The sequence below is a fragment of the Thalassophryne amazonica genome, chromosome 10, assembly GCF_902500255.1.
Source record: "Thalassophryne amazonica chromosome 10, fThaAma1.1, whole genome shotgun sequence".
Classification (NCBI taxonomy): Eukaryota; Metazoa; Chordata; class Actinopteri; order Batrachoidiformes; family Batrachoididae; genus Thalassophryne; species Thalassophryne amazonica.
In genome coordinates, this window is record NC_047112.1 from 65,972,690 (window position 1) to 65,999,736 (window position 27,047).

At 41.1% G+C, this 27,047-nt stretch overlaps 1 protein-coding gene across 3 annotated transcripts in view; it reads right to left on the bottom strand.

Moving 5' to 3' along the window:
* Positions 1-27,047, bottom strand: part of fcho1 (FCH and mu domain containing endocytic adaptor 1) — a 202,089-nt gene that overhangs the window by 25,818 nt on the left and 149,224 nt on the right. For all 3 annotated transcript variants that reach the window (XM_034180163.1, XM_034180161.1, XM_034180162.1), the window contains 10 exons: positions 26,375-26,492; positions 26,211-26,235; positions 24,977-25,034; positions 17,239-17,420; positions 17,138-17,162; positions 16,960-17,019; positions 6,665-6,716; positions 5,189-5,313; positions 4,025-5,053; positions 3,604-3,710 (listed from right to left, as the gene is read on the bottom strand). In XM_034180163.1, the coding sequence (XP_034036054.1) occupies positions 3,604-3,710; positions 4,025-5,053; positions 5,189-5,313; positions 6,665-6,716; positions 16,960-17,019; positions 17,138-17,162; positions 17,239-17,420; positions 24,977-25,034; positions 26,211-26,235; positions 26,375-26,492 (1,781 nt within the window). The remainder of the gene's footprint in view (positions 1-3,603; positions 3,711-4,024; positions 5,054-5,188; positions 5,314-6,664; positions 6,717-16,959; positions 17,020-17,137; positions 17,163-17,238; positions 17,421-24,976; positions 25,035-26,210; positions 26,236-26,374; positions 26,493-27,047) is intronic.

Genomic DNA, 27,047 nt, shown 5'->3' on the forward strand with positions numbered 1-27,047 from the left:
ACATGGTCAAAAGCAAGCTTGCTTCTAAAACAGAAGATTCTTGGTTCTAGCCACCTGTGACTTTAGATTTTCGAATTCCAAATACAAATACAAAAACTTTCTATGAACTACAAACAACAAATCAACACAAGAACTGAAATAGCATGACCAAATACTATTGATAAGTAAAGGATTGAATGTTTTATCACAAATTCACTATTATAATATCACAGGCAATAATCAAACTATCACAATCTATAGTCAACACGGTGTCACAGAGTTTCTCAAGTTTGAAAAGTTATTTGAAAAAGTATTTATAAAAGTATTTGGAAATACTTGGGATCGGCAATGTATTTGAAATACAAATACTTTGAATTCAAAATCAGAAAATACAAATACTCCGAAAAATGTATTTAAGTATTTTCAAATACAAATACTTTTGTATTTGGTGATGGTCTAGTGGTTAAGGTGTTGGGCTTGAGTCCAGAAGATCATGGGTTCAAATCCCCGCCTGACTGGAAAATCACTAAGGGCCCTTGGGCAAGGCCTTTAATCCCCTATTGCTCCCAGTGTGTAGTGCGCGCCTTGTATGGCAGCACCCTAACATCGGGGTGAATGTGAGGCATAATTGTAAAGCGCTTTGAGCATCTGATGCAGATGGAAAAGCGCTATATAAATGCAGTCCATTTACCATTTGGCCCCACGTCTGGTGGATGGCGCCAAATCAGCATATTTACAAGTGATTATGATAGTGACACGTTCTCTCAAGTTGAGAGGGTTATCTAGAAGAAGTGTAGCACCTGTGATGAACTTCTGCTGTGCCCCAATGTTGTCTTCTTGTCCATACTTGACAAGGTGTGTTTACATTGTGCCCTAAACCTCTGCTGAAACACACCTCTTGTTTGAGTCACAGACCACGAGACGGCGTGAAATTCACAACTGTGAAACAGTGAATGTGAAACACCACAGTTCAAAAATGCTTGGGTGTATGAAGGGCTTGAGATGAAGGTATTTTCAGTAAAATGACACAATTTGTTAATGATAAACTATTAAACTATTAAAGGTGTTCATGAAAATATTGCTAAGCAGAATATCAAGAACAGAAACTTCTGTATTCTCAAAATTGATAGATTTATTGAATGTGGCCTTTGCTTGTTCTCCCAGGTGCTCTGGTTTCCTTCCACATTTAAAGACATGCAGGTGAGGTGAATTTGAAACTTTATAATTGTCCAGGTGTTCCTCTCAAAAGAGGTCTCGATCTCAATGGGACTAACCTGGTTAAATAAAGGTTAAATTAAAATGTAATTTACAACAAGAGTAAATAATATGTTAATGTCGCTGACATTAATGGGTGAAGCTCCTCACCATCTCACCATGTCATTTAGGTCCTTCAGACCAGTGATTCTCAACCGGGGTGCCGCGGCACCCTAGGGTGCCGTGATCGATCATCAGGGGTGCCGTGGGCAATTATCAAATATCACCATTATCGGGTGTATGTGCTGTAATAGTGTGGCAGATGGTGTAATGCTCTTTTATTCCAGTAGATGGCAGCAAAGCGCGCAGTAGCGCTGAGCCGTGTGCCGACAAGGAGGCGTGATCACCATTTTAATTCCGGGCAAGTTAGTGACTTAGTCTCGTCAAGAAACAGGTGGAATATGCCGAAAAGCTGCGCATGTTGGCAAAGTCACAAACGGAGGAACAAGGGAGACAATATTTCCTTCCATAAGTAAGTGGTTTTGGTTCTTCTTGTCACTTTGTCCATGATATTTGGATGATAAACAGCTGTATGTCTCCTGCCGTACCTGTGTCGCCCGATGACACGGATCATTAATTTCACTTATGTCTGGTTGATATTTTCCACTGCTAGACCAATGTCTAGTTAAAATTCTTGTCGTTAGTGACTAAAAATTGTTCGACAAGACTGGGGAGTTTTTTTTTTTTTGCACCTTAAAATAATGAAATTAATGACCCGCACTGTGCTGCCACACACACAGAGATGTGCACACACACACTGCTGACTTCATGAATGAAACTCGGTCAATAAAGGATAATTGTGTAAAAATATAATATATATAAATGTATTGTAATGGTTTTAGGAGCCGCGCTGCGTTGAACACAGCAGCAGCTCAGCCGAGCAGCGTAGCTTATCAGCGCAGATCCGTGTAACTTTCAACACTAATATTTGTGAATATGTGGGTGTCAGAGTAAGTTTAATACTTTCCTGACATAATTTAATGTAATTTAGTTTTACTGGCTCGATATCCAGGACAAAATGGCATTTTAACACGTATTTTGCGAGCATTTTTCTGAGTGTGTTCAGTCGCGAATCTCCATTGAAAATGCATTAACATCTGGGTACTTCGTCAATATTTTGCCCGGTTAGGAGGCGTCATGTCGCTGTCCATGAAGGGATGTTTTCGTTTAGTGTGCAGCATTGGGACTGTGCTCTCTAGTTCTCATATACAGCTCCATGACTATAGTATATACTATGTTACGTCATATCTGTACCGCACGTGTTGCTAACGTGCTAACGCACCGTGTAGAGATAGTCGAGTTAGTGGTGCGTGACACGTGACACATGACAGTGGTGTGCCGCAGGATTTTGTTAATATAAAAAGGGTGCCGCGGGTCAAAAAAGGTTGAAAATCACTGCTTCAGACAAATACAATAAAGTTAAAACAGCACATAAAAACAAAACATGTCAACAGCACCACTAGCTATTAAAAGCCAGTTTAATTGTTTTTGTTTTTGCTTAAACTGAAATTGTTTGGGCGCTACCCACTACTTACTTTGAAATCCGAGATGCGTTTTCGGTCTGTTGACTCAGTCACACATCCGGGCACGTCGTCTGTGAGGTTTTAGCAACGTGCTTAGCAATGCCAGCAACTGATCTGATGCAGAAGCAAACTGGAAAGGACGTTCTGCAACCGAATCAATTGCTCCCAAACGCTAGATTAGATCATATCATGTGACCTTTGGTTCTAGGGGTCCTTAAGGTGGATGAAGTGGACACTGATCTGACATGGAAACAAACCACAAGTGACGTTCCACAATGTGCCACGAAAACAAACCAGAAGTGACAACCGATGGCATGGCACATGTAACCATTCAAAACAGCGACGCCCATGGTTCTAGGAGTCCTCATGGCGGACGACACGCGGATGGCCCAGTTGGATTTATTTATTTATTTGTCATCACATGAACATCGAGTGAGGCCAAATGCCAAACGAAATGTTCAAAAAGAAAACATTCCTTCCTGGCAGGTTGTGAGATTAAAAGGATGAACTGATCAGTAGAAACATTACGCCTGCCAGGTCCTTTAAAACCAATAAAATAGTCTGAGCGTTGTTTCTGGTCACACCCAAAAACTAAATTACTCCTGCCCTGTGGCAGCAAAGCAAACCAAAATATCTACAAATCAAAGGAATGAAGAGTGTTTTCAAAACTTTGTGGCAAATAGTCTGAGCGTTGTTTCTGGTCATACCCAAAAACTAAATTACTCCTGCCCTGTGGCAGCAAAGCAAACCAAAATATCTACAAATCAAAGGAATGAAGAGTGTTTTCAAAACTTTGTGGCAGTCATCTTGTGCCAACAGTTTCTCACAGTTCTGAGTTGAACCTCACTTTCTCTGTGCTGAGGAGTCGTCCTGAAGTCCTCTTGAGCCGGGACCCTCGAATGGGAGCAGTTCTGACCACTTCATTGCTGTCCTGCATGAAGTTATGCTTTGAACCTTTGAAAGACACAAAAAGAAGTTCAAAGTCCATCTGAACAACACACTTAAATGTGACACAGATCTCCTGTAAAAATAAGTTGCGTTCAGAGCAGGCAGGGATGAGTGGAGCAGGAAACGGAGCCAAAGCCAGCTGGCACCAAAACTAATGGAATTTCATTTGTTGCAGTTTAATGCAGAAATTTAGCATCACATTAGTACTGTATTTTAATATTTGAGATTTAAATAAGAAATTCCCTGTATAATGTATGAAACTATGGTGACATGGGTATGAACTGGGTGCAGAGGTGCGCTTTTGTTTGAAGAATCAGTACCCTTGTGAGAAGCAGTACCACAGGGTAGCGGAGAGTTGAGATCCAGGCAGTCCTGGTCTTTGTCTGTCGAAAAACAAAGGTCCTCCTGGGGCCCTGAATGCCTCGTGAGTGGAGGAGCGTTCCTCCGTGGCTCACTTTCTGAGGACCAGTGTTTTCTTCTCTCTCGTCCTCCCTGCGTTTTGGAGCTGCTCGGATGCCTTGCTCCGGACACTGCAGAGGCACCCTCGTTAAACGGGTTTTGGACAGAGTTCCAGTGCAGCAGCTCATTCTTTGGCTGAGCTTTAGGCAAAGAGCTGGAACTGGTGTCGCGTGCCGGCCTGTTGTTACCCGCACCGTCACTGCTGTGGGGAGGGATGATCCCAGCTGCGGCAGCCAGCACTGATTGGTGTGTGGGGCTCCCAATCATGGTGACTGCAAATGGGTCATCTACAGATGCAGCAGGTGGGAGGCTCCGATCTCGTTTCCTGTCTCTCTCTTTACGATTGGAGGAAGATGAGGAAGACGAGGAGGCGGATGGTAGTGTCTTGGTGTCTGTGAGAGTGATGGTGAATGGGTCCCTGCCTTCTTGTGTTGAGCAAGCTGGGGGCCACGCCCAAGCATCAGGCAGATTTAAGGTCTCTGTCCTCTCAAAGGCAGCAAGGAAGGGGTCCTCTGAGAGCATGTGTTTGCAGCTCCACACAGAGTCCATCTCAGGTGGGGGGAGGAACTGAGAAAAAGCAGGAAATCTTACTGATGAGGGGACTGTGCCTGTGGAAACGTGAGAGGGACACGACTGTGCGACTGACCAGGTGGTCACAGGCTCATCCTGTGGGTGAGAGGTCAGAGCGAGGGAGGGGTCCTTGAAGGCAGAGAAGAACGGGTCTGAAGACCGACCCAGTGTTTGCATCTGGTCTTTACTCTGTGATGCAGGGGGCCAAGCTGCCCAGCCCATGGGCTCAGGAGAGGGCCCAAGGGGCTGATGGGAAGGCGAGTCCAGACCAGAATCTTCAATGTTCTCTGGAGACGAAGAGTCAGAAGAGAAGGCAGCATCTGACACAAAGAAGAAACACAGAATATCAAAAGCAGCAGACAACAAAGGACCTGTCCATAAAAAGCCTCCCTTTTTCTACCACTTAAAAAAAGGATATTAGTGGCGTAGAGAAACTCAACCACAACAATGCTCACATTCAGAAGCGCTGAGAGCACTCCGTTCTCTGAGCTGGTCCCGGCCACTGAAACTTTTGGATTTGAAAGCCGATTCCAGCGGTGGTCCAAACAGACTGTCAGAACCCAACACTGTCGAAGTCAACCTGTCCAAGGAAGAAGAGACAAAACAAGGGAAAAGAAAAGACAAAAGTGAGGCACAGGAAATAAAATGGAATATGAAAGAAGCACAGCAGCGCTGAAGCCATGACCACCTGACGTACAGGCTCTGAGGCCCATTGGCACCAGTCCTGTCCCACCTCACTGGAACCTCAAAAATACCATTTGCTTGTCAGAACCTATCAAGCTATAAGTAGAGATTTGGTGAAATATAAATATTTCTGTGAGTATCTCAGTGGGATGAGGAGTGGGGCCTCTCCCAGTGATGCTACCTGTCTGTGTCCTTGGCCCACACACTTCATCTGCATTGTCCCAATCCACCCAGATGTAGATAAATGGGTAGAAGCCTTGGCTGTGGAAGTGACTTGTGATGGACTGGCATCCCATCCAGAGGAAGTTAGAGATTCTCATTCAATTGACACGATGAGATGAGTTAATTGATTTAATTATTGAATAAGTTAGTCTCTGCCTCAGCAACACAAAAGGATGATATTGAAATTTGGTGGTGAGGTAGAGCCTGACCTAAGGAAGACCTGCTTAGAGTTTGGTGTGGACGCAGATCAAGATGTAGATGTTGCCTTTGATCATTGAGTCTCACTTCTTTGATCCTAATCAAGGGGTGGATCATGCCTTTGACCCTTCATGTCATGCTGATCCTGCCTTTGACCCTTGATCTTTGACCTTTGATCCTAATAAATTTGATCTGGATCTTGACTGTCATTTATTGGAGAGTAGATAACCATTAATTAGCAAAGAAACTGAGTAACTTGAAGGCAACTGTAACTAAGTGACTTAGGGTAGCTATGGCAGGATCAAACGGCACCAATTACATGAGCAATCAGGATGGGAGGTCAATCACAGGATCAAAGTTCAACATCAAATGTGACTGAAGAGGATCAAAGCTGAGAATGAGAGGTCATTGACCAGGATCAAAGTTCATGATCAAAGGACACCAATCAAGAATGCTTGATAAGACATCTAATGGATAACCTTCTTACAATGTGGACAGAGACATATGTAAATAGAGGACTGCTGGACTCTGGCCGAGGAACACACTCATAGAGTGGCTTCTACTTGTGAAACATTAATTTGAGCAGTAAAACAAAATTATGAATGTCAAGAAATGACTTAAAATACCTACACCTTGAACCAAATTCCCCCAAAACTGGTATCAGTTCCAGACTCAAGACTCAGACATTTCATCCACAACTAAGAAAATACATTCATTATTTTCTCAGTAATTTTACAGTTGGAGGACAAAGCCAGGTGACAACAAAATAATGACTTTGTCAGAGGTAATTAGGACGTTGAACATAATGTCATGAAGAGTCGCCTCACCTGCTGTGATCAGGACTGGAAGTGGACCTGCGCAGGGTCTCCTGCTCTCCATCTGTAAAGACGCACACATTCACAGTGACTCACTGCAGACGATGTTCATTAGAGTTCAGCTGAACAGCATTCACCCTCTGAGTGCTCAGGAGATACAGCGATACCACGAGATAAGATGCCATGAGGGAAAACTATTATTACCTTCTCAGTGATAAATACCAGCAATTAGCCAGTGACACTGCACCCTGTTGCCATCTTCATTAAATCTGTCACCTCCAGATTTAGAAGACAGTGAAACTCCTTTCTGCAGCTTATTGTTCAATTGACTAACAAAATTTATTAGCGATAATGCAGTGTGAGCCCAAGATGGATATGGTTTGTAACTTATTTGTAGGTTTGGGACAACTAATGAAAATCATTAGTCGACTAGTCGGGCATCACTGGTCATCAACTAGTCATCGAATGAATGAAGCAAATTTTGAATCTTCATGGTGAAACTCATATGTGACATTTATTGTAACAAATAAAAGCACAAAATCACAAATACAAAAAACAGCATTAGCATGAAGATAATACCTGCATTCATTTACGAGGCATAGGCAACCTGTTTGAGCCGACTAATTCACCTGCCAAGAGAGTGGAGGCAGCTCTAGCAGGTCTATTCTTTTAGGGGTTAAATTAATTTAATAAACGGCTTTCGACTAATAAATGAAAACTCAGTGGTACGCTGACAAGTCTTGTCAAAAGGTCTTTTTGGTCTTTTACTTTCAGTTTTCATGACTGATTGATTTGCACTTCCCAACCACCGTACCACGGTGCAAACACTTCAAATTCAGTGTCTGAGAGAAAAGGACAGAGATTATACTACACAAACACCGTTTTAAACACGCATTGTGATGTGCACAGACACACGGATTTTACGTGCTTTCTGTGCATCTAAACCGCATTTTTAACCCACTTTTTAAGGGCTCCATTGCAGCTCCATTGACCCATTTGCGGCACATTTAACGGTGCTGTCTTTAATTATGGAAACAAATGAATGAATGAATGAATTTATTTGGCACACAGACTCAACAACAATAACAAAAAACTGATACACAAGACAATTCCACAGTGACATGTGTGACCAAAAGGGTTTCAAGGCAGAAGCAAAGCTTATAAACGCCCACCCCTTACATACATATACATACACACACACACACGCACACACACACACACACACACACACACATATACATATACACACACACACGCACACACACACACACGCACACACACACACACACACACGCACACACGCACACACACACACATATACATACACACACACACACACGCACACACACATATACATACACACACGCACACACACACACACACACACACACACACACACACACATATACATACACACACACACACACACATATACATACACACACACACACACACACACACACACATATACATACACACACACATACACACACACACACACACACACACACACACACATACACACACACACACACACACACACACACTCGTTACCAACCCCCAGAGCAAGCACACAGGCGACAGGGGTAAGGAAAAACTCCCTCTGATGTATTGAGGAAGAAACCTCAAGCAGACCAGACTCCAAGGGGTGACCCTCTGCTTGGGCCATTCTACAAACACATTTAACACAACACAAACTCAAATCCCATCATCATAAAATAATTAACACTATGTACCCATCTGTGAAAATCAATGTTAATATTTGGTACAGTAGCCTTGTTTGCAATTACAGAGGTCAAACATTGCCTGTAGTTATTCACCAGGTTTGCGCACACTGCAGCAGGGATTTTGGTCCATTCCTCCATACAGATCTTCTCCAAATCTTTCAGGTTTGGAGTTTCAGCTCCCTCCAAAGATTTTCTATTGAGTTCAGGTCTGGAGACTGGCCAGGCCACTCCAGGACCTTGAAATGCTTCTTACGGAGCCCCTCCTTAGTTGCCCTGGCTGTGTGTTTGGGGTCATTGTCATGCTGGAAGACCCAGCCATGACCCATCTTCAATGCTCTTACTGAGGGAAGGAGGCTGTTTGCCAAAATCTCGCAATACATGACCCCATCCATCCTCCCTTCAATACGGTGCAGTCGTCCTGTCCCCTTTGCAGAAGAGCACCCCAAGAGTAAGATGTTTCCACCCCCGTGCTTCACGGTTGGAATGGTTTTCTTGGGGTTGTTCTCATCCTCTAAACATGGTAAGTGGAGTTGATTCCAAAAAGCTCTATTCTGGTCTCATCTGACAACATGACCATCTCCCATGCCTCCTCTGGATCATCCAGATGGTCACTGGTGAACTTCAAACGGGCCTGGACATGTGCTGGCTTGAGCAGGGGGACCTTGCCGCCCTGCAGAATTTTAAACCATGACGGTATCATGTGTTACTAATGTAATCTTTATGACTGTGGTCCCAGCTCTCTTCAGGTCATTGACCAGGTCCTCCTGTGTAGTTCTGAGCTTTCTCAGAATCATCCTTACCCCACAAAGTAAGATCTTGCATGGAATCCCAGACTGAGGTAGACTGACAGTCATCTTGTGTTTCTTCCACTTTCTAATAAATAATCATAACAGTTGTTGTCTTCTACAAAGCTGCTTGCCTGTTGTCCTGTAGTCCATCCCAGCCTTGTGCAGTCTACAGTTTTGTCCCTGGTGTCCTTAGATAGCTCTTTTGTCTTGGCTATGGTGGACAGGTTGGCGTGTGACTGATTGAGTGTGTGAACAGGTGTCTTTTATACAGGTAAGTTCAAACAGGTGCAATTAATACAGGTAAAGAGTGCAGAATAAGAGGGCTTCTTAAAGAAAAATTAACAGGTCTGTGAGAGCCAGAATTCTTGCTGGTTGGTTGGCGTTCAAATACTTATTTGCACCAGTAACATACAAATAAATTATTTTAAAAAATCATACATTGTGATTTCCAGATTTTTTTTTAGATTATGTCTCTCACAGTGGACATGCACCTAAGATGAAAATTTCAGACCCCTCCATGATTTCTAAATAGGAGAACTTGCAAAATCGCAGGGTGTTCAAATACTTATTTTCCTCACTGTACATATATACAGATATACACATACCTACATACATATACACCTACATATACATATATACATACATACATATGCAATGCGTGTGATTTTATACTACATATTTACAAGATAAAAAAACAAAGTGCACACAACTAAACAATGATCAACAAAAACACCCTAACCCTCAACACCTTCCTCCTCCTTATACCTAGAAAAAAACCATGTGCCTATACCGCTGCCAGTGGTGGGCACGGTTCCGATAACCAATAATTATCAAAGATAATGTTTTCATTATCAGATTATCTTTTCAGAACTTTGAAAACCATTATCGGACGAATTACCTTCCGATAAATTTTTGTCTGATAATTTTTAGACTGTAAATAAAACCTAATTTACCTACGGGTACGAATAAAGGAACCTGAAGTGACCTTAACGTGGTAAACAAAGCTGAACAGCTACAAACACTTATAAAATTTAAATTCAGTTGAGCACCTACCTGTTAAATGTTTTGTAGATGTGTAGTTCTACCCTCTGCAAACAGAGGAGAGCTGCTTCTAGAAGAAACTGCTGTATCCTCTGCAGGCAAAGGAGAACTGGTCACCAAAAAAAAAAAACTAATTTCTTTTAACCCCATACTGATATGTGACCAATATCACCCAAGTCATCCAGAGGCATACATTTTTAACTTATGATTCAAATTTTAACCAAACTAATTTCGGACAAGTTATTTAAATTAACGTCACGTCTGAAGTTTTATAAAGTGAAAATATCAGATATATGTTTTAGTTTTAAAGTAATGCGCTAATTTTTATGGTTTTAGTGTGGACATGCTGTGTCCAGGTGCATTATGGGTAGAGGATAGGGTAATTTCAGTGCGTTCATGACATGAGAAATGCATTTGAGACACTCTGATCAGGCTCCATGGACAACAGCATTAAACTCTAGTGCCTAAAACTCTCGTGAATATATTCTCTGGGTTTATAGATGTTGTTACTGTGTTTGCATTTATTAAATTCCGCGCATCTTAAACGTAGCAACACAGATTATCTGGAATTTTGTTTTGGCAAGTTTTCAAGGTCTCTACTGCCATTTACTGGCCAGAAGTGTTCATGACAGTGTTCACCCTGAAGCTGGGCTGATATTTTCAATCACTGTACTCGGTTCCAGCTCAAACTGTACCACAGAACCGCATGGTGTAAAAGTTCAGAGCGCACGATTTATGTTCTCACACACATTGTACGTTCAAAAACCACACATCGGACTCGTGTTTCCAGATGCAAAACGTAAACATAAGCTTTTTTTCAAACTTTATTTACAAAAACTCTCGATGGGAGACAAAGTAAAAAAAACAAAAAAACATTACAAGACAAGTCTGCGGTGTTTGCATAGGCACAGTGCGAGAGGCTGGATGCTTGTAGCGCTTCAGCAGAGGGATACCCTCACGAAGCCCGACCAGAATATCAAACAGGCTTGATTTTCAACTGACCACACGATCGCCAATCAGGAGGTGGTCGTGAGATGTTAAACGCAGCTCGTTACTCCATATTATTAAACGATGCAGGACGTGCGATTAACCTGAAACTCGGTGCAATCCAAAAAATTCTCGCACAAATGAAAAATCAGCTGAAAAAGGGCCAAAACTTGCACTGGCACCAGTAGATCATGGCAGTGTTCTATTTATTTTGACACCAGTTATATCAGACGGTTATCCAATTACAACTTGGCTTTTTTTTTTTTTTTGGAAAATGCCTTTTTTTTTTTTACAAATAAAAAATGGCATATTTTACAAAAGCACATTTACCTGTAAACACCAACACACGACACACCTCACATTAATGTGTTGGTTTACATAGAATGAATGAGTCAACCAATCAGTGTTAGCGGAGGTACATTTTACCCAGAATGCCATCTGTCTATGTTTGTTACAAAACTTCAGAATTAGTGCATTATTCAACCTTAAACAATATATGTTATATCTTAACTTAGCACAAATGACAGAATTGACATTAATGGAGTTATTCTATCAGTATTCATTTTATTTATACACCAAACCACAACTCAGCACTGCTTTATTTTCCAAGACCTCTGCCTGACGGCAGTGTTGTGATTAAGTAAAGAGTTGAACTTTGTGGCTCCTCGCAGTTTGCTTCTGTGCTGGAAGCCATGCAGTAAACTGGAGCTTCCAGCAGGGGGGAGGACGCTCAAAGACAGAAGTGCTAACTCGTTTGGTTCTGTCGTCGCCTTTGATGCTTCTAGAAGTGATCGTGGTGTCAGAACGCAAAATCAGCTTGTTAGTAGTTGCAAGTGTACCAGAAACAATACTGGAATTTATCGATCATTGGTTATCTGTAATTTCTGATACATTTTTGGGTGGTTTATTGTTTTAGCTTTATCAAAGATAACTTTTCAGTTATCTGACTGTTATCGAAGTTAATTTTTTGGTTATCTGGGCCCACCACTGACCGCTGCTTAAACTGGTTCATGCTTGAACATTGCTTGAGCCCCACCCCCAATCTGTTCCACAGCCTCACTCCGCAAACAGAAATACAAAAACATTTTAATGTTGTACGTGCCCACTGATGTTTTAAGATAAACTCCCCCCTCAGATTGTAATCCCCTACTCTATTAAAGAACATGTTTTTAATATTTACAGGAAGAAAATTCTTTATTGCTTTATACACGATTTGTACTGTTTGAAAATGAACCAGATCAGTAAAATTTAAAATTTTTGATTTTAAGAATAATGAATTTGTGTAGTCTCTATAACCAGTATTATGAATTATTCTTATAGCTCTTTTCTGCAGTATGAATAATGGTTGTGTTGTACCAAATGCACCGCAATAACTAATAAAAGTGCATTTTTTGCAGCACATTTGTGGTGGTGACTGAATGTGGTGTATTTGTGGAATTCATGGCTTGCTTCCTGTCCCATCATATTTTAAAAGTTTCCAGTCCGCACACTGATTACATTTTTTGATCATGGATCAAATACGTTTGGCAGAAAAGTCCGCAAAACCTCACAACACAGAGTGACGACCCAAAAATGACCGCTCTAGATCACAGCCCCTCTGAGTGGTTGAGAACCTTCCCTGAGGTCTGACGTGGACGTGCTGAACGACTGACACCACAGCTGTACTTCTGGTGTTTCATTTATTTTTACAAAACTTGTAAAGTTTGACCCAACTATCAATGGTAAATATCACTGGAACAACTCCAAAAAAGCATAGGCTTATAGAGACAGCCACTCTGCATGCTTTCACAAAATTTCAAGTTAATCAGATGAAAAATACTTCAAATTTATGGTGAGCAAACAAACAAATGAAAAGAAAAATCAGTGGTACACTAACAAGTCTTGTTGAAGTGTTTTTGGTCTTTATTGGTGTTTTTGCACTTTTACTTCAGTCACAACAATAACAGAAAGCTGTACTTCTGGATTTTGCCACCAGGCAGCGCCATCTTGAAGCAAAGATCATAGCAATAACAAAAAAGCTGTCCTTCAGCTTTTTACCACCTGGTGGCATCATGTTGAAGCAAATGTCACAGCAATAACAGCAAGCTGTACTTTTGGTTTTTCACTTCATGTGGCCTTTCATTTATTTTCCCAAAATTTGTGAAGTAGTATTTGCCACGAGGCAGCGCCATCTTGAAACAAAGATCACAGCAACAACAGAAAGCTGTACTTCTGTTTTTTTGCCATGAGGTGGCCTTTCATTTATTTTCCAAAAATTTGTGAAGTTTGACCCAATTATGAATGGTAAATATAACTAGAACCACTCCAAAAAACACAGCCAAGACACAGCCACTCTGCATGCTTTCGCCAAATTTCAAGTCAATCAGATGAAAAATACTCCAAATTTTAGGTGATGAAACTAAGAAACAGACTGGTCTTATGCTGCGTTTACACATAACGACAATAAGTCATGAATGCCACGAAGTATACATTGTTGGCCGCTGATCACGAATGTGATGATTTGAGGCAGAGGCGTCAGGTGTCCTCAGGAACTGCTGCAACCTGTTACCACGTGTTACAATTAATGGCACGTGTTGCTGGCGAATTATGGCAATGGCACAATGGCAGTTATTATTAATCATCATTTAATCTCAGAGTGTTTTATATAATATCCTGTATTATCTACCAGAGGGCCCACGGGTGCAGGAGACTATAGATGGACTTGATTTATTTAGATTTGTTGTTCACGAATACAAGACCGTTGCAGATGAAGGGAGGTGTGCCACATGTTCTGGGGCTGGAAATGTGTGGTTCTATGCTCTCTTTTGTTTATGGGGTACTTTTCATTTTGTTTTATTCTTTGTTTGGGTGCTCCACTTGTACATTATACTTTATTTTCCAAGTACCTACTTTTTTGCTTTAATACTATGAGACGTCATGGGAAGTTTGTAAACAAAATGGAATTTTTATGGGCAGCATACTGAAATTTGTCAGTTCCAATATTAATGGATGAAATGGGCCAATTACAGTTGTATGCAAAAATTTGGGCACCCATGATAATTTTTATGATTTTCCTTTATAAATCATTGGTTGTCTGGATCAGAAATGTCAGTTAAATATATCATATAGCAGACGAGCACACTGATATTTGAGAAGTGAAATGAAGTTTCTAGTATTTACAGAAAGTGTGCAATAATTATTTAAACAAAATTGGGCAGGTGCATAAATTTGGGCACCCTTGTCATTTTATTGATTTGAATACATGTAGCACTAATTATAGGAACACAAAATTGGTTTGGTAAGCTCAATGACTCTTGACCTCCTAGCACAGGTAAATCTAATCATGAGAAGGGTATTTAAGGTGGCCATTTGCAAATGTTTCTCCTCTTTGCATGAGTGGCAACATGGGAGCCCCTAAACACCTCGAAAATTCACAAGTCTAGACCTGATCTATCACACTCGAGCACTGCAGGAGACCACTCGGAAGGAGAAGGTGACATGCTGCAGACGTGGGCTCCTTCCTACACTACACTTGATCATGTGTGAAGGTGGGAGATTTCTGGATTGACCTTTGTGATGTCTTGACTAAGATTACTCAAAATTCATTGTCTGTTGATCTAGAATTTTTTTTGCTTTGGAACTTTATGAAAATTGATAATCCGCTTAAATTTTAAATACAATTTTTGCAAGTAGCCCAGGCAGTGGGCAGAAAGTGTATTGCTGTCACCTGGAAGTCTGACTCTCCTCTATCCGTAATTAAATGGTATTTAGTTATGGGGGGTGATGGTCTAGTGGTTAAGCATTGGGCTTGAGATGAGAGAATCCTCGGTTCAAGCCCCAGCCTGACTGGAAAATCACTAAGGGCCCTTGGGCAAGGTCCTTAATCCCTAAACTGCTCCCAGTGTGCAGTGAGCGCATTGCATGGCAGCATCCTGCATCGGTGTGCGAGTGTGTTTGTGTGAATAGGTGAATATGAGGTATAACTGTAAAGCGCTTTGAGCGTCTCATGCAGATGGAAAAGTGCTATATAAATCCAGTCCATTTATTTAGAAATTAATAATTGTGTACATTTAGAAAAAAATAACCTTAGAAAGGGATATACATCCTTTATTAAAATTTAGCAACCCTATCTTGATTATGTCGATAATGTGATACTGAATGGGGGACAGTGAATTGGGGACAGGGCAGGGGGGTGTTTGTTTGTTCTTGTATAAAATGGAAAACTGAAAAAAAGAAAATGTGCTCATTATCAACCTTGTCTACGGCCATAGTGAGGTGACTTTTTGTAGAGAGTTTCATCTTGACGTACAAAGCCTCTGACAACCCTTACCAAAAAGTAGTATATGCAAGTATGGTTCAAGTATACTTCTAGTTTACTTTTTATATACTTATCAGTACTATTTTTTGGTAAGGGAAGATATCGCATACACAGTGAGGTGACCTTGTGCGAATCAAGTTTCACTTTGATATATGATGTCTGCCAAGATACTGCCCTCACAAAGCTTCAGAGATGCCCCCTGTTAGCCACAATCATAGAGCTTAACAACTGATATCTTCAAGTATCTAAACATTTCAAGTCAATCACAGCATGTATTCTGGAGAATTTGAGAGCAAAGTCCTTATTTGATGTTGTCGCTTTAAAAGTACAGGTGAATCTTGTTAACTCGCCCAAGCTGGGGTGCACAAAGTCGGACCGCGAGTTAATGAGGGTGACCCAAAAAACGTAATCAGCAGCTTACTTTGTCATATTACAATAGTTTCGACCATTTGAAGCGTGATTCCTTCCTGGATGGTGTAGTGGGGCAGCATAGCAAAACAACTGTTCATTTTGTGATAAAAGCATACAATCATAGTTTTGACAGTGTTAAATGCTTGGTGTCCAAAGTAAATGTCAAACAAGGTCAACAAGGTTACCCCATAACATGATAACTAAGCATGACAGATGGTGCAAACTATTCCATTTATTAATCCTATTAGCTCAACCAATAATTTGCATCACATTTTACCAAAACTGAAGGAACTTTAACATTTGACCCCTGTACAAGGTGAAACTGACCTTTGTCAGCATTTTTGCAGTTTTTACCCCATAACTCCAGAACATTCGGTCACAGATAGCCCAAACTATACCTTTTTGGAATCGTTATGATCAGACAAATAATGTGGTATAGTTTTCAACATAATTGGAGGTTTTTAAAATTTTGACCCCTGTGTAATTCTTTATTGACCCCTGTAGCTCATTAGAGGTCAGCTCCATGATGGCTCCATATCTGAAAATAAACATTAGTTAATTTAGAATAAGTGTGCCAAATTCTATGCTTTTATCACAAAAAGAGCAACTGTCATAGAAATTTTAGCTAAGCTGCTCCACTAGTGATGAGTTCTTCATCTGGAGTGGATTCAGGATCTGTTTCTTCCTCTTCTGAATGCTGCACTTCAGCGATGAGCGTTGATGGACGCTTCGAAGTTTTTGGATGTGACCTTCGTCTTTCGACCTTTCCCACCGGCTCAGAATAGGCCAGAATTTATACTCACGTCCACCCCTCCCAAAAATGGTTAAATTAAAACAGAGTTTTTTAAAGTAGTCTAAATTTTCGGCGTCCACAAATCGACTGCAAGTAAAACCGAAACGCGACTTACGCAAACAAAACGGGGTTTACCTGTATTCAGAATTGCATCACACTCTCAAAGCGCAGCAGAGACTTTGTACAGAAAGATGAGAAAACAGCTGTAGAGGACGTTTTCCTTCTGAGATGGAGGGAGAACGAGGGAGAAAAGAGTGACTCACCCCTGTGAGACGCAGCTTCGCCTTCTCCTTCCGATCGGCCTCCTGCAGTGCTCGAGTTTCCTGCAGTGACGACGCACAAAGACAACATGCGTGTAGTCAAACATACAGCACAAATACGTCACATTGTAGGAAGTCTCACCCTTATCAGAATAATAAAAATCACAGAAACAGAACTTACGAGAGAGATTCCTCTTGCCTGAAATCTGAAAGAAAAGAGAAGAGCAGGTTAACATGACATGCCAAGAACAAGCAGCCTGACTAACAGGAACAGACTCGTACCCCTCTGTTTGGTGGCAAACTCAGCGTCCCCACGGTGGCTTTAAGCTCTTTCTCCATGGCGCTGGAGTTGCCACGGCTGCTGCTGGCTACTGGTCTGATCTGGATATGAAACTTCTTCGGCTCCTCATCATCAAAATCTGAGTCGCTGGAGTAAAAATTGTTCTCATTTTCCTCGGCACAGCGTACAAAAGGAGAGTAAAGGAGAATAAAAAGTGTAAAAAGCAAAGAAGACATCTCAGGTGGCTTGTTTTTGTTGTGGTAGTTTTTACTCGTCACTGTTTTTTTTTCCTCCACTGCACTTGTACATTTTGCACCTCTATGGAAACAGAAGAATCATTACTAGAACTATGGAGAACTCAAAAGTGTGTTTTGTCAAGAATAACACAGATATGTCAGAAATCATAAAATAGAATTAAAAAATATACAACCCCAAATCAGAAAAAACTGGGATGATATGGAAAATGGGGGGGGGGGGGGGGGGGGGGGGGGGGTATGAAGTCATAATTGCATTTACTTTAACTTCTATTTCAGTGCACACAGCACGAAACATAGATGGGAGCCTGGTGGTCAAGGAGTTAAATGCATTTGATTCTCTATCAGAAGGCTCCAGGTTCAACAACACCCCTGCTCATTTTCCATGCATCATAAAGAGTGTCAGGCATAAAACCTGTACCAAATCAACATTTCAAATTCATCTCCGATCTGCAGTGACCTCTAGTGAAAAAAAAGAAAGAAGCTGAAGGAACTTACTAGTATGAACCAAAGATGTTACTGTGTGGTCAGCGGCATTTCATTCATTAATTGTATCCATACCTGCAATTAAGGCTTGCCATCTATCCCCCCCCCCCAAAAGTGGTATGGCGGCAATTTATTATTAAATCATCACTCTTGTAAACAGCTGTCTTGAAACGAGTCAAAGGATGAATACATGAACATTTCCATGTCACTGAATACGCCTTGGACTTCATTTACATCAATTATTAAAAAACGTAAACAGTACGTTCCTGTAAGGTAAATCTGTGTCAAGTGGGCATTTCTCAAAAATTGCGTGACCAAGCTAGGAGAAGAGGGAGGGAAGCCACCAAAACACCCAAACAGCTCTCTCTATAGGAGTTATAGGCTTCTGTGGTTGTGGTTGGATAAACTGTGTATACTGCAACTTTCATCTGTTGCAGAAACCAGAGCCTAGATTTGATCCATTTTCCAATTGTTCTCTAGTCTACTCCAACATGAAGCTGTGAATGAGGATGCAACAGGCAAATACTGCACCATTCCCAGTTTCTTCACACACGCATACACAGAAGCCTATAACTCCTTAAGAGCTGTCATGGGTGTCTTGGTAGCTTCCCTCACAAGTCTCCTTACAGCATAGTCAAACACTTTTTGAGAAATGTCTACTTGACACAGAATTACCATGCAATCAGTCTCAAAGCTGTTGACACACACACACACACACACACACACACACACACACACACACACACACACACACACACACACACACACACACACACACACACACACACACACACACACACACACACACACACACACAGGAAACCCACACAGCAGACCAAAGAAAGTGGGGAAGCACCCTGATGCAACACCCAAGGACAGGCAAAGTGAAACTGAGGTGCGCTATGCAGATAAAAGAGCATTCAGAAAGCAGAGCAACAACCAAGAAAGAACAGTGAGTCTACATACTACATAGATGTGGTTTTTGCAACAGACTGTCATTCCTGCATAGGCTTATTCAGCAACAGCTGCCGATGCTCTAACAAACAAGATCTGTAGGATGTAAACCCAGAGTCAAGTGACTACTCTCCTCGCTGAAGTTTTGTCACATGACTGGTCTCAGCCAAGTATTCTAGGGTTCACAGTTACACTAATGCTACTTTTTTCTTTTTTTAAATCACAGCAAGTGATTTTTTTCTCCAAAAAATGAAAAAAATAAGGCAAGAAAATAAACTGTTTTTGATGAAATATCACCACTTTAAGCTGTGATTTGGTCATTTTTCCTGACATAAGCATTCAATGCATATGGTTAGCTCAAGGACCATCGTAAATTTGAAAATCTGGCAGCAATATCTGTTTTTGCTCTTTTTGCCTCTGATAAATGGTCCGACTTTGGCCATTTTAAAAGAAAACATGCCAGCAGGTTATGGGGTTTGGAGAGTTTAGAGAGAGAGAAAAAGAGACTCATCTCTGTGAATAATCGTTCAAGTTCACAGCGGTTGTGGTTTCATGTTCAACCACAAACCCTCAGCTCCATGTCTGTGCACACAGACACTCCTCTGCTAGAAGCAAAGCTTTAAGTCTTGTGACTTATTAATTTGCTGAAAACGTGCGCAATATGACAAACAATGCAGCAAAAGGTGCAGTGACAGATGAAAAACAAACGGGAAACCTGCACTGTGGAGCTTGATGGATGGGAGGCTACAAACCTGTCAAAAAGCAAACAAAAAAGCCACTTCCTGCTGCATCATGAGCTCTGCCCCTTCCTTTTTCTTAGGATTACACACTGCTGCTAGTGGCTGTGTTGTGCCACATCGCATGTTGTTCTGACTGTGACAAACTGAGGAGCAGGTAGAGCAGTGGATGTCTCTGCTAAATGTGTAGCATCTATTTTGGCGGCAGGATGAACCGCCCTCTCAAGAGCTGCCAGGAAAGGAAGTGTCCCTTCTGATAAATGGATTATTGCTGAAGAGTTGCGATGTGGAGGTCTGGGTCACACAGGAAAATTATTTTAAATGCACACCAAGCAATGCTGTTTTTAAAAACAAGAGTTATCAGGACATGACATATCGTCCCGGCCCCCACAAATCAGAGAAAGGATACACAGTATCGGGGGATGACCCAAGTACACCTTTATGCTAAATATGAATGAAATTGGTCAACTGGTTCTTGAGATATTGCGCTAACAAATGAAACAGACACAGGGACAGACAGACATGCTGATCGCTTTATCCCCCCCATATTTCATACCGGGAGGGATAATAAGGATGTTCAAGTCATATTTCCTCATACAATCTGATCTGAAGATTTGGCTCCACAGTTAACGAGGTCCTAAATATAGTTATCAAACAAGTCAGATATCTTCATCCCAGTTTGGAACCTTCCCATTCATTCAGCTCACTGGACAGGAGTTGGAGCATCAATACTTAGACCTGGGTTCAATTTCCAGTCATGCGTAGTGTTGTGGATGCAGCACCAGTGCATGCTCCCAGACTTGACTTGTCCAAGCTGTAAATGGGGACCAGCCTTGACTGGGGAAGTATCCAGCATCAGATTGGCGTCCAACCCAGTGGAGTTGTTGGTGCTCATCTGCTTTATTAGCACTTTATTTTGGTATGTGTGAATAGTTTGTGTTATCCTGTTCAGCAGTCTTAAATGGACATTTCAATGGATACTGTGATAAGCAAATATTTGCCATTTCTACATAGATGAATAACAAATATTTTAAAGTTTCAAATCTGTGACTCGAATGCAATAAATACAGAGAAAGCTTTAGTTCAATTTTTATAAATACATGAAGGAACCTGTTACGCTGTACATACAATTATATCCCAAGTGAAATTTTGTCCCACTCTAGAAAAGGATCCAAATTTGTTACAATTTCACAAGTATAATGACATATCATTATACAAGTACAACCCAATTCCAATGAAGTTGGGACATTGTGTGAAATGTAAACAAAAACAGAATACAATGACTTGCAAATCCTCTTCAATCTATATTCAATTGAAAACACCACAAAGACAAGATATTTAATGTTCAAACTGATAGACTTTGTTTTTGTGCAAATATTTGCTCATTTTGAAAGGGATGCCTGCAACACATTTCAAAAAATGTGTTGCAGGCAGGAACACTTCAAAAAAACCACAGTTAACACAGTTAATCGCTACATCTACAAGTGCAAGATAAAACTCTACCATGTAAAGTGAAAGCCATAAATCAACAACATCCAGAAACATTGCCCCCTTCTCTGGGCCTGAGCTCATTTGAAATGGACAGATGCAAAGTGGAAAAGTGTGCTGTGGTCTGATGAGTCCACATTTCAAATCGTTTTTGGAAATCACAGACGTCATGTCCTCTGGACAAAAGAGGAAAAAGACCATCCAGATTGTTACCAGCTCAAAGTTCAAAAGCCAGCATTTGTGATGGTATGGGGGTGTGTTAGTGCCCATTCACTAACACACCCCCCATACCAGTAGATTCAGTAGATTCTCACAAATCCAACAAGACCAAGCATTCATAATATGCACACTCTTAAGGCTATGAAATTGGTTCACAATAATAGTAGTGTGGCATTCAGTCAGTGAGTTTGTCAATTTTCTGGAACAAACAGGTGTGAATCAGGTGTCCTCTATTTAAGGATGAAGCCAGCACCTGCTTTTCTCTTTGAAAGCCTGAAGAAAATCGGACGTTCAAGACATTGTTCAGAAGAACAGTGTAGTTTGATTAAAAAGTTGACTGAAGAGGGGAAAACTTATACGCAGGTGCAAAAAATTATAGGCTGTTCATCTACAATGATCTCCAATGCTTTAAAATGGACAAAAAAACCAGAGACGCGTGGAAGAAAATGGAAAACAATCATCAAAATGGATAGAAGAATAACCAGAATGGCAAAGGCTCACCCATTGATCAGCTCGAGGATGATCAAAGACAGTCTGGAGTTACCTGTAAGTGCTGTGACAGTTAGAAGACGCCTGTGTGAAGCTAATTTATTTGCAAGAATCCCCCGCAAAGTCCCTCTGTTAAATAAAAGACATGTGCAGAAGATGTTACAATTTGCCAAAGAACACATCAACTGGCCTAAAGAGAAATGGAGGAATATTTTGTGGACTGATGAGAGTAAAATTGTTCTTTTTGGGTCCAAGGGCCGTAGACAGTTTGTGAGATGACCCCCAAACTCTGAATTCAAGCCACAGTTCACAGTGAAGACAGTGAAGCATGGTGGTGCAAGCATCATGATATGGGCATGTTTCTCCTACTATGGTGTTGGGCCTATATATCGCATACCAGGTATCATGGATCAGTTTGGATATGTCAAAATACTTGAAAAAATAATGTCAAAATACTTAAGGCAACATGACCTCATGCTGCTTTTATGCTGAAGAGGACATGCCCTTTGTTCACATTTTCTTGCTTGGGGTCACTGTCTTGTTTCAACAAGACAATGACCCCAAGCACACTAGTAAATGAGCAAAATCTTGGTTCCAAACCAACAAAATGAATGCCTCGCAGATGTGAAGAATCATGAAAAACTGTGGTTATACAACTAAATACTAGTTTAGTGATTCACAGGATTGCTAAAAAAGCAGTCTGAACATACAGTGAGGAAAATAAGTATTTGAACACCTCCAGGACCTTGAAATGCTTCTTACGGGGCCCCTCCTTAGTTGCCCTGTCTGTGTGTTTGGGGTCATTGTCATGCTGGAAGACCCAGCCATGACCCATCTTCAATGCTCTTACTGAGGGAAGGAGGTTGTTTGCCAAAATCTCGCAATACATGACCCCATCCATCCTCCCTTCAATACGGTGCAGTTGTCCTGTCCCCTTTGCAGAACAGCACCCCCAGAGTATGATGTTTCCACCCCCATGCTTCACGGTTGGGATGGTTTTCTTGGGGTTGTTCTCATCCTCTAAACATGGTAAGTGGAGTTGATTCCAAAAAGCTCTATTCTGGTCTCATCTGACCACATGACCTTCTCCCATGCCTCCTCTGGATCATCCAGATGGTCACTGGTGAACTTCAAACGGGCCTGGACATGTGCTGGCTTCAGCAGGGGGACCTTGCTGCCCTGCAGGATTTTAAACCATGACAGCAACATGTGTTACTAATGTAATCTTTGTGACTGTGGTCCCAGCTCTCTTCAGGTCATTGACCAGGTCCTCCTGTGTAGTTTTGAGCTTTCTCAGAATCATCCTTACTCCACAAAGTGAGATCTTGCATGGAATCCCAGACCGAGGGAGATTGACAGTCATCTTGTGTTTCTTCCACTTTCTAATAAATAATCATAACAGTTGTTGTCTTCTACCAAGCTGCTTGCCTGTTGTCCTGTAGTCCCAGCCTTGTGCAGGTCTAGTTTTGTCCCTGGTGTCCTTAGACAGCTCTTTGGTCTTGGCTATGGTGGACAGGTTGGAGTGTGATTGATTGAATGTGTGAACAGGCATTTTTTTATACAGGTAACAAGTTCAAACAGGTGCAATTAATACAGTTAAAGAGTGCAGAATAAGAGGGCTTGTTAAAGAAAAATTAACAGGTCTGTGTGAGCCAGAATTCTTGCTGGTTGGTAGGTGTTCAAATACTTATTTGCAGCAGTAACATCCAAATAAATTATTAAAAAAATCATACATTGTGATTTCCGGATTTTTTTTTTTTTAGATTATGTCTCTCTCAGTGGACATGCACCTAAGATGAAAATTTCAGACCCCTTCTTGATTTCTAAGTGGGAGAACGTGCAAAATTGCAGGGTGTTCAAATACTTATTTTCCTCACTGTAATAGTTTTGAGTTTGTAGCGTCAACAGCAGATGCTACTATTATTGTGAACACCCCCTTTCTACTTTTTTTTACTAATAGCCCAATTTCATAGCCTTAAGTGTGTGCATATCATGAATGCTTGGTCTTGTTGGATTTGTGAGAATCTACTGAATCGACTGGTACCTTGTTTCCCATGTAACAATAAGAAATATACTCAAAACCTGGATTAATCTTTTTAGTCACATAAGACCACTATTATTCTGAACACTACTGTAGGTTGAAGAGGATTTGCAAATAACTGTATTCTGTTTTTATTTACATTTTACACAATGTCTCAGCTTCATTGGAACTGGGGTTGTATAATGATATATCACTATAAACTGGTCACCAAGACCATGAGCAGGAGAGGAAGAAGTGAGTCCATTATTGGTGCTTATTCCCGGATTCCGCAGTGTGAAGCAGTTACCTTATTTCCAATAACTGACAGGCAGGATGTAGCTCAAAGCAATCAAATCAAAGGCCAAAGATCAATGATCCAAGACAGGATCAAAGATCAAGGACCAAAGGCAGGGTCTGCCACTTGATTAGGCTCAAAGGACTCAATGTCACTGTTCAAAACCAAGATCTGCATGTTGAGCCAGAAAACAATTTTACCCAGCTCTTCCTCTGGCCACGCTCTACCTCTCCACCAAATTTCACTGACATTCATTTGTGCTCCTAACTGAAAGACCAATTAATTGAATTAACTAACACACAGGTAGACAAGAAGAAGTAAGACTGAGGTAGGTCCTGAGGCCTAACAGCGCCGCTGCTTATACCATAGTGTTAAGTGGATGAGAGTCTACAATTCCCTCTGGATGGGATTCCAGTCCATTGCAGGTGACTTCACCAGTCAAGGCTAGTACCCATTTACAGCTGGAGGGACTACAGTCTGGAACTGTCTACATGGGTGGCTGGCCTCCAGGACCTAATTTGGTTCCGTGGTGTTGTGGATGCAGCACCGGTGCCTGCTCCCAGACTTGACTTGGCCCAAGACAAACACAGGTCTGCATTCCTTACCCTACTTCCTACCTGTCCTGCACGAGAGGGACAAATGTTAAACAGGTGTGAAAGTGGGATTGAAGTAAAAAAAAACAAACAGCAAAAAAGTAGGTCAAAGTAAACGATGTTCAATCTGCAAACTGCTGCATCAACCATTATTTAGAAAGTAATAGTTCAGGCAGGACACAACAACCAGGCAGAGAAAGGATATTCTGGGTGCCATTGGCTCGGATGACAAATCCCTCGTCGTCTACTTCCAGGGGTAAATTCTATATGAATGGAGACAAGCATGCACAGAGGAGATGGAGAGGGAGGAGACAAACACCAGCTGGATAACAAACAGCACTTCAGCCACATAACTGACATACAGAAGTGCTTTGTCACTCTAGCGTGTAACTCAGCACTGCAGAATGCAGCAGCTACAAGCGTGCTTTATGCAAGATTTAATAAGATAATTCATGCATGACACGGACATACACACAGGCTATCGTCTGGTCAAATATTACAACAATAACATCTGCAAAACAAGACAAGGCAAAACAGAATTATGATCAAATCAGCAAAGTTACAATTAGACCTAGTGTAAACATACAGGAAGAGAGTATTTTATCAGACTGTACCCACCGATGACTTACATTTGTCTGAAATATGGGAGGAAAATAGTAAAAGTTGATAATCTTCACACATCAGGAATGTTACATCTTCAATTCTTCATATTTAACAAAACTAGGCAATAGTTCCTGTGGGTAGGAAGATGTTAAGCACTCTGGCAGATTCAAGGTAGGATAACTATAGCATCAACAAGGATGTGGTCACCTTGTTTAGCATAGTATTTCCTGGTAAATGACAATTCATTGTCCTGTGGAAATCTGACCTCTGACTCCCAACAACCTTCATTTGAATGATTAATCTTTGGCTGAACTTGTCAAGGCAATTCTGGAATGCACTTACATGTTAGTGCCATGTTTCATCCAAATTGTGTTCAAAATCAAATTCCTTAACCAAGTTTGGTAAAAAAAATTGGCTACAGAACCTGGGAGTCGTAGCCCAACAAGCAGACAAGGTGTTGATCTCAATCACTGACCTTTGGCAAATTTGAAGCATTCTGACCTTTTACCCCCAGGCCTGAGAAATTTAGTAACCAATGTGTGCCAAATTTATTGATAATTGCATTTATTCCATTGCATGATGCACCGGGTGGAACACAAAGCACTAAATAAATACCTAATGTACAAGCTCACAAATACAAGTATATGTGAACATAAATACTCCGTAGTGCAATTACAGATTATCACATCAACCTTTCTCAGAGAGAATGGAAAAAACTGGGATCCCGCACACATTTGTCACGCACTTCAGTGTTCATTCATGGCAAAACCACAGACTTGTCAGAGACTTTTAACTGAGTTTATGTTTTTGGTGCCTGAACTACATCAGATACTCACCAGTGCCTCTGTCACAGCTGAATCCCTGCAAATATAAAAGCATATATTGTAGGTATTGTTTAGAGTTGATTTTGTTGCATTTAAGCACACTGAAATTCATGGCAGAGGAGAAAAAAAAACAAAAACAAACAAACAAACAAAAAAAATCATGTCTGTGCACTAACGTGGAGTCTGGCTCCTTGTCCCTCTTGCCCAGTCCAGGGATCCTGAAGGCTTTTGCACGACTCTTTTTCCCTCCTTCTGATGCCAAAGTTGTCATGTACTCCTCAAAACCAACCAGAGCTGCAAAAAATGAGCAGATTAACAAAAACAAGAAGCTTCCAGCACACTCACACAGAAATACATATTAAAAGGCTGTAGAACTCACTCAGTTTTGGTTTTTGTTACTATAAATTGTAATGCCTGCACAGTACTGTTCTGAATCAGTTTTTTTATTATTATTATTGTTTGTTTTTTTAAGTTAAGGCAACAAGGTTGTGTGTTTCTTTTATTTAACTAGTAACAAAAACTATGGATGACACAAAACCACTTTTCATGTTCGATACTAATACCTTCAGTATCTGCCAATACAGATACCAATCAAATACCTTTTCTCCGGTCTAAAAAACAACTAATCTGTTAATAAATACATTTGTCTGGATGTACTTTGCTAACCTAGCCATCTATCAAAATTCCAACCCAAAGAGTAAAATCCAGAAACATCCAGAAACGCTGCTGCCTTCTCTGGGCCCGAGCTCATCTCAAGGAAAACATAAATCTCAAATAATATGATTCAGATATGCACCAAAGGAATCAGAACGGATTTTTTTCCCCCCAACATCCAATCAAGTCCAATAT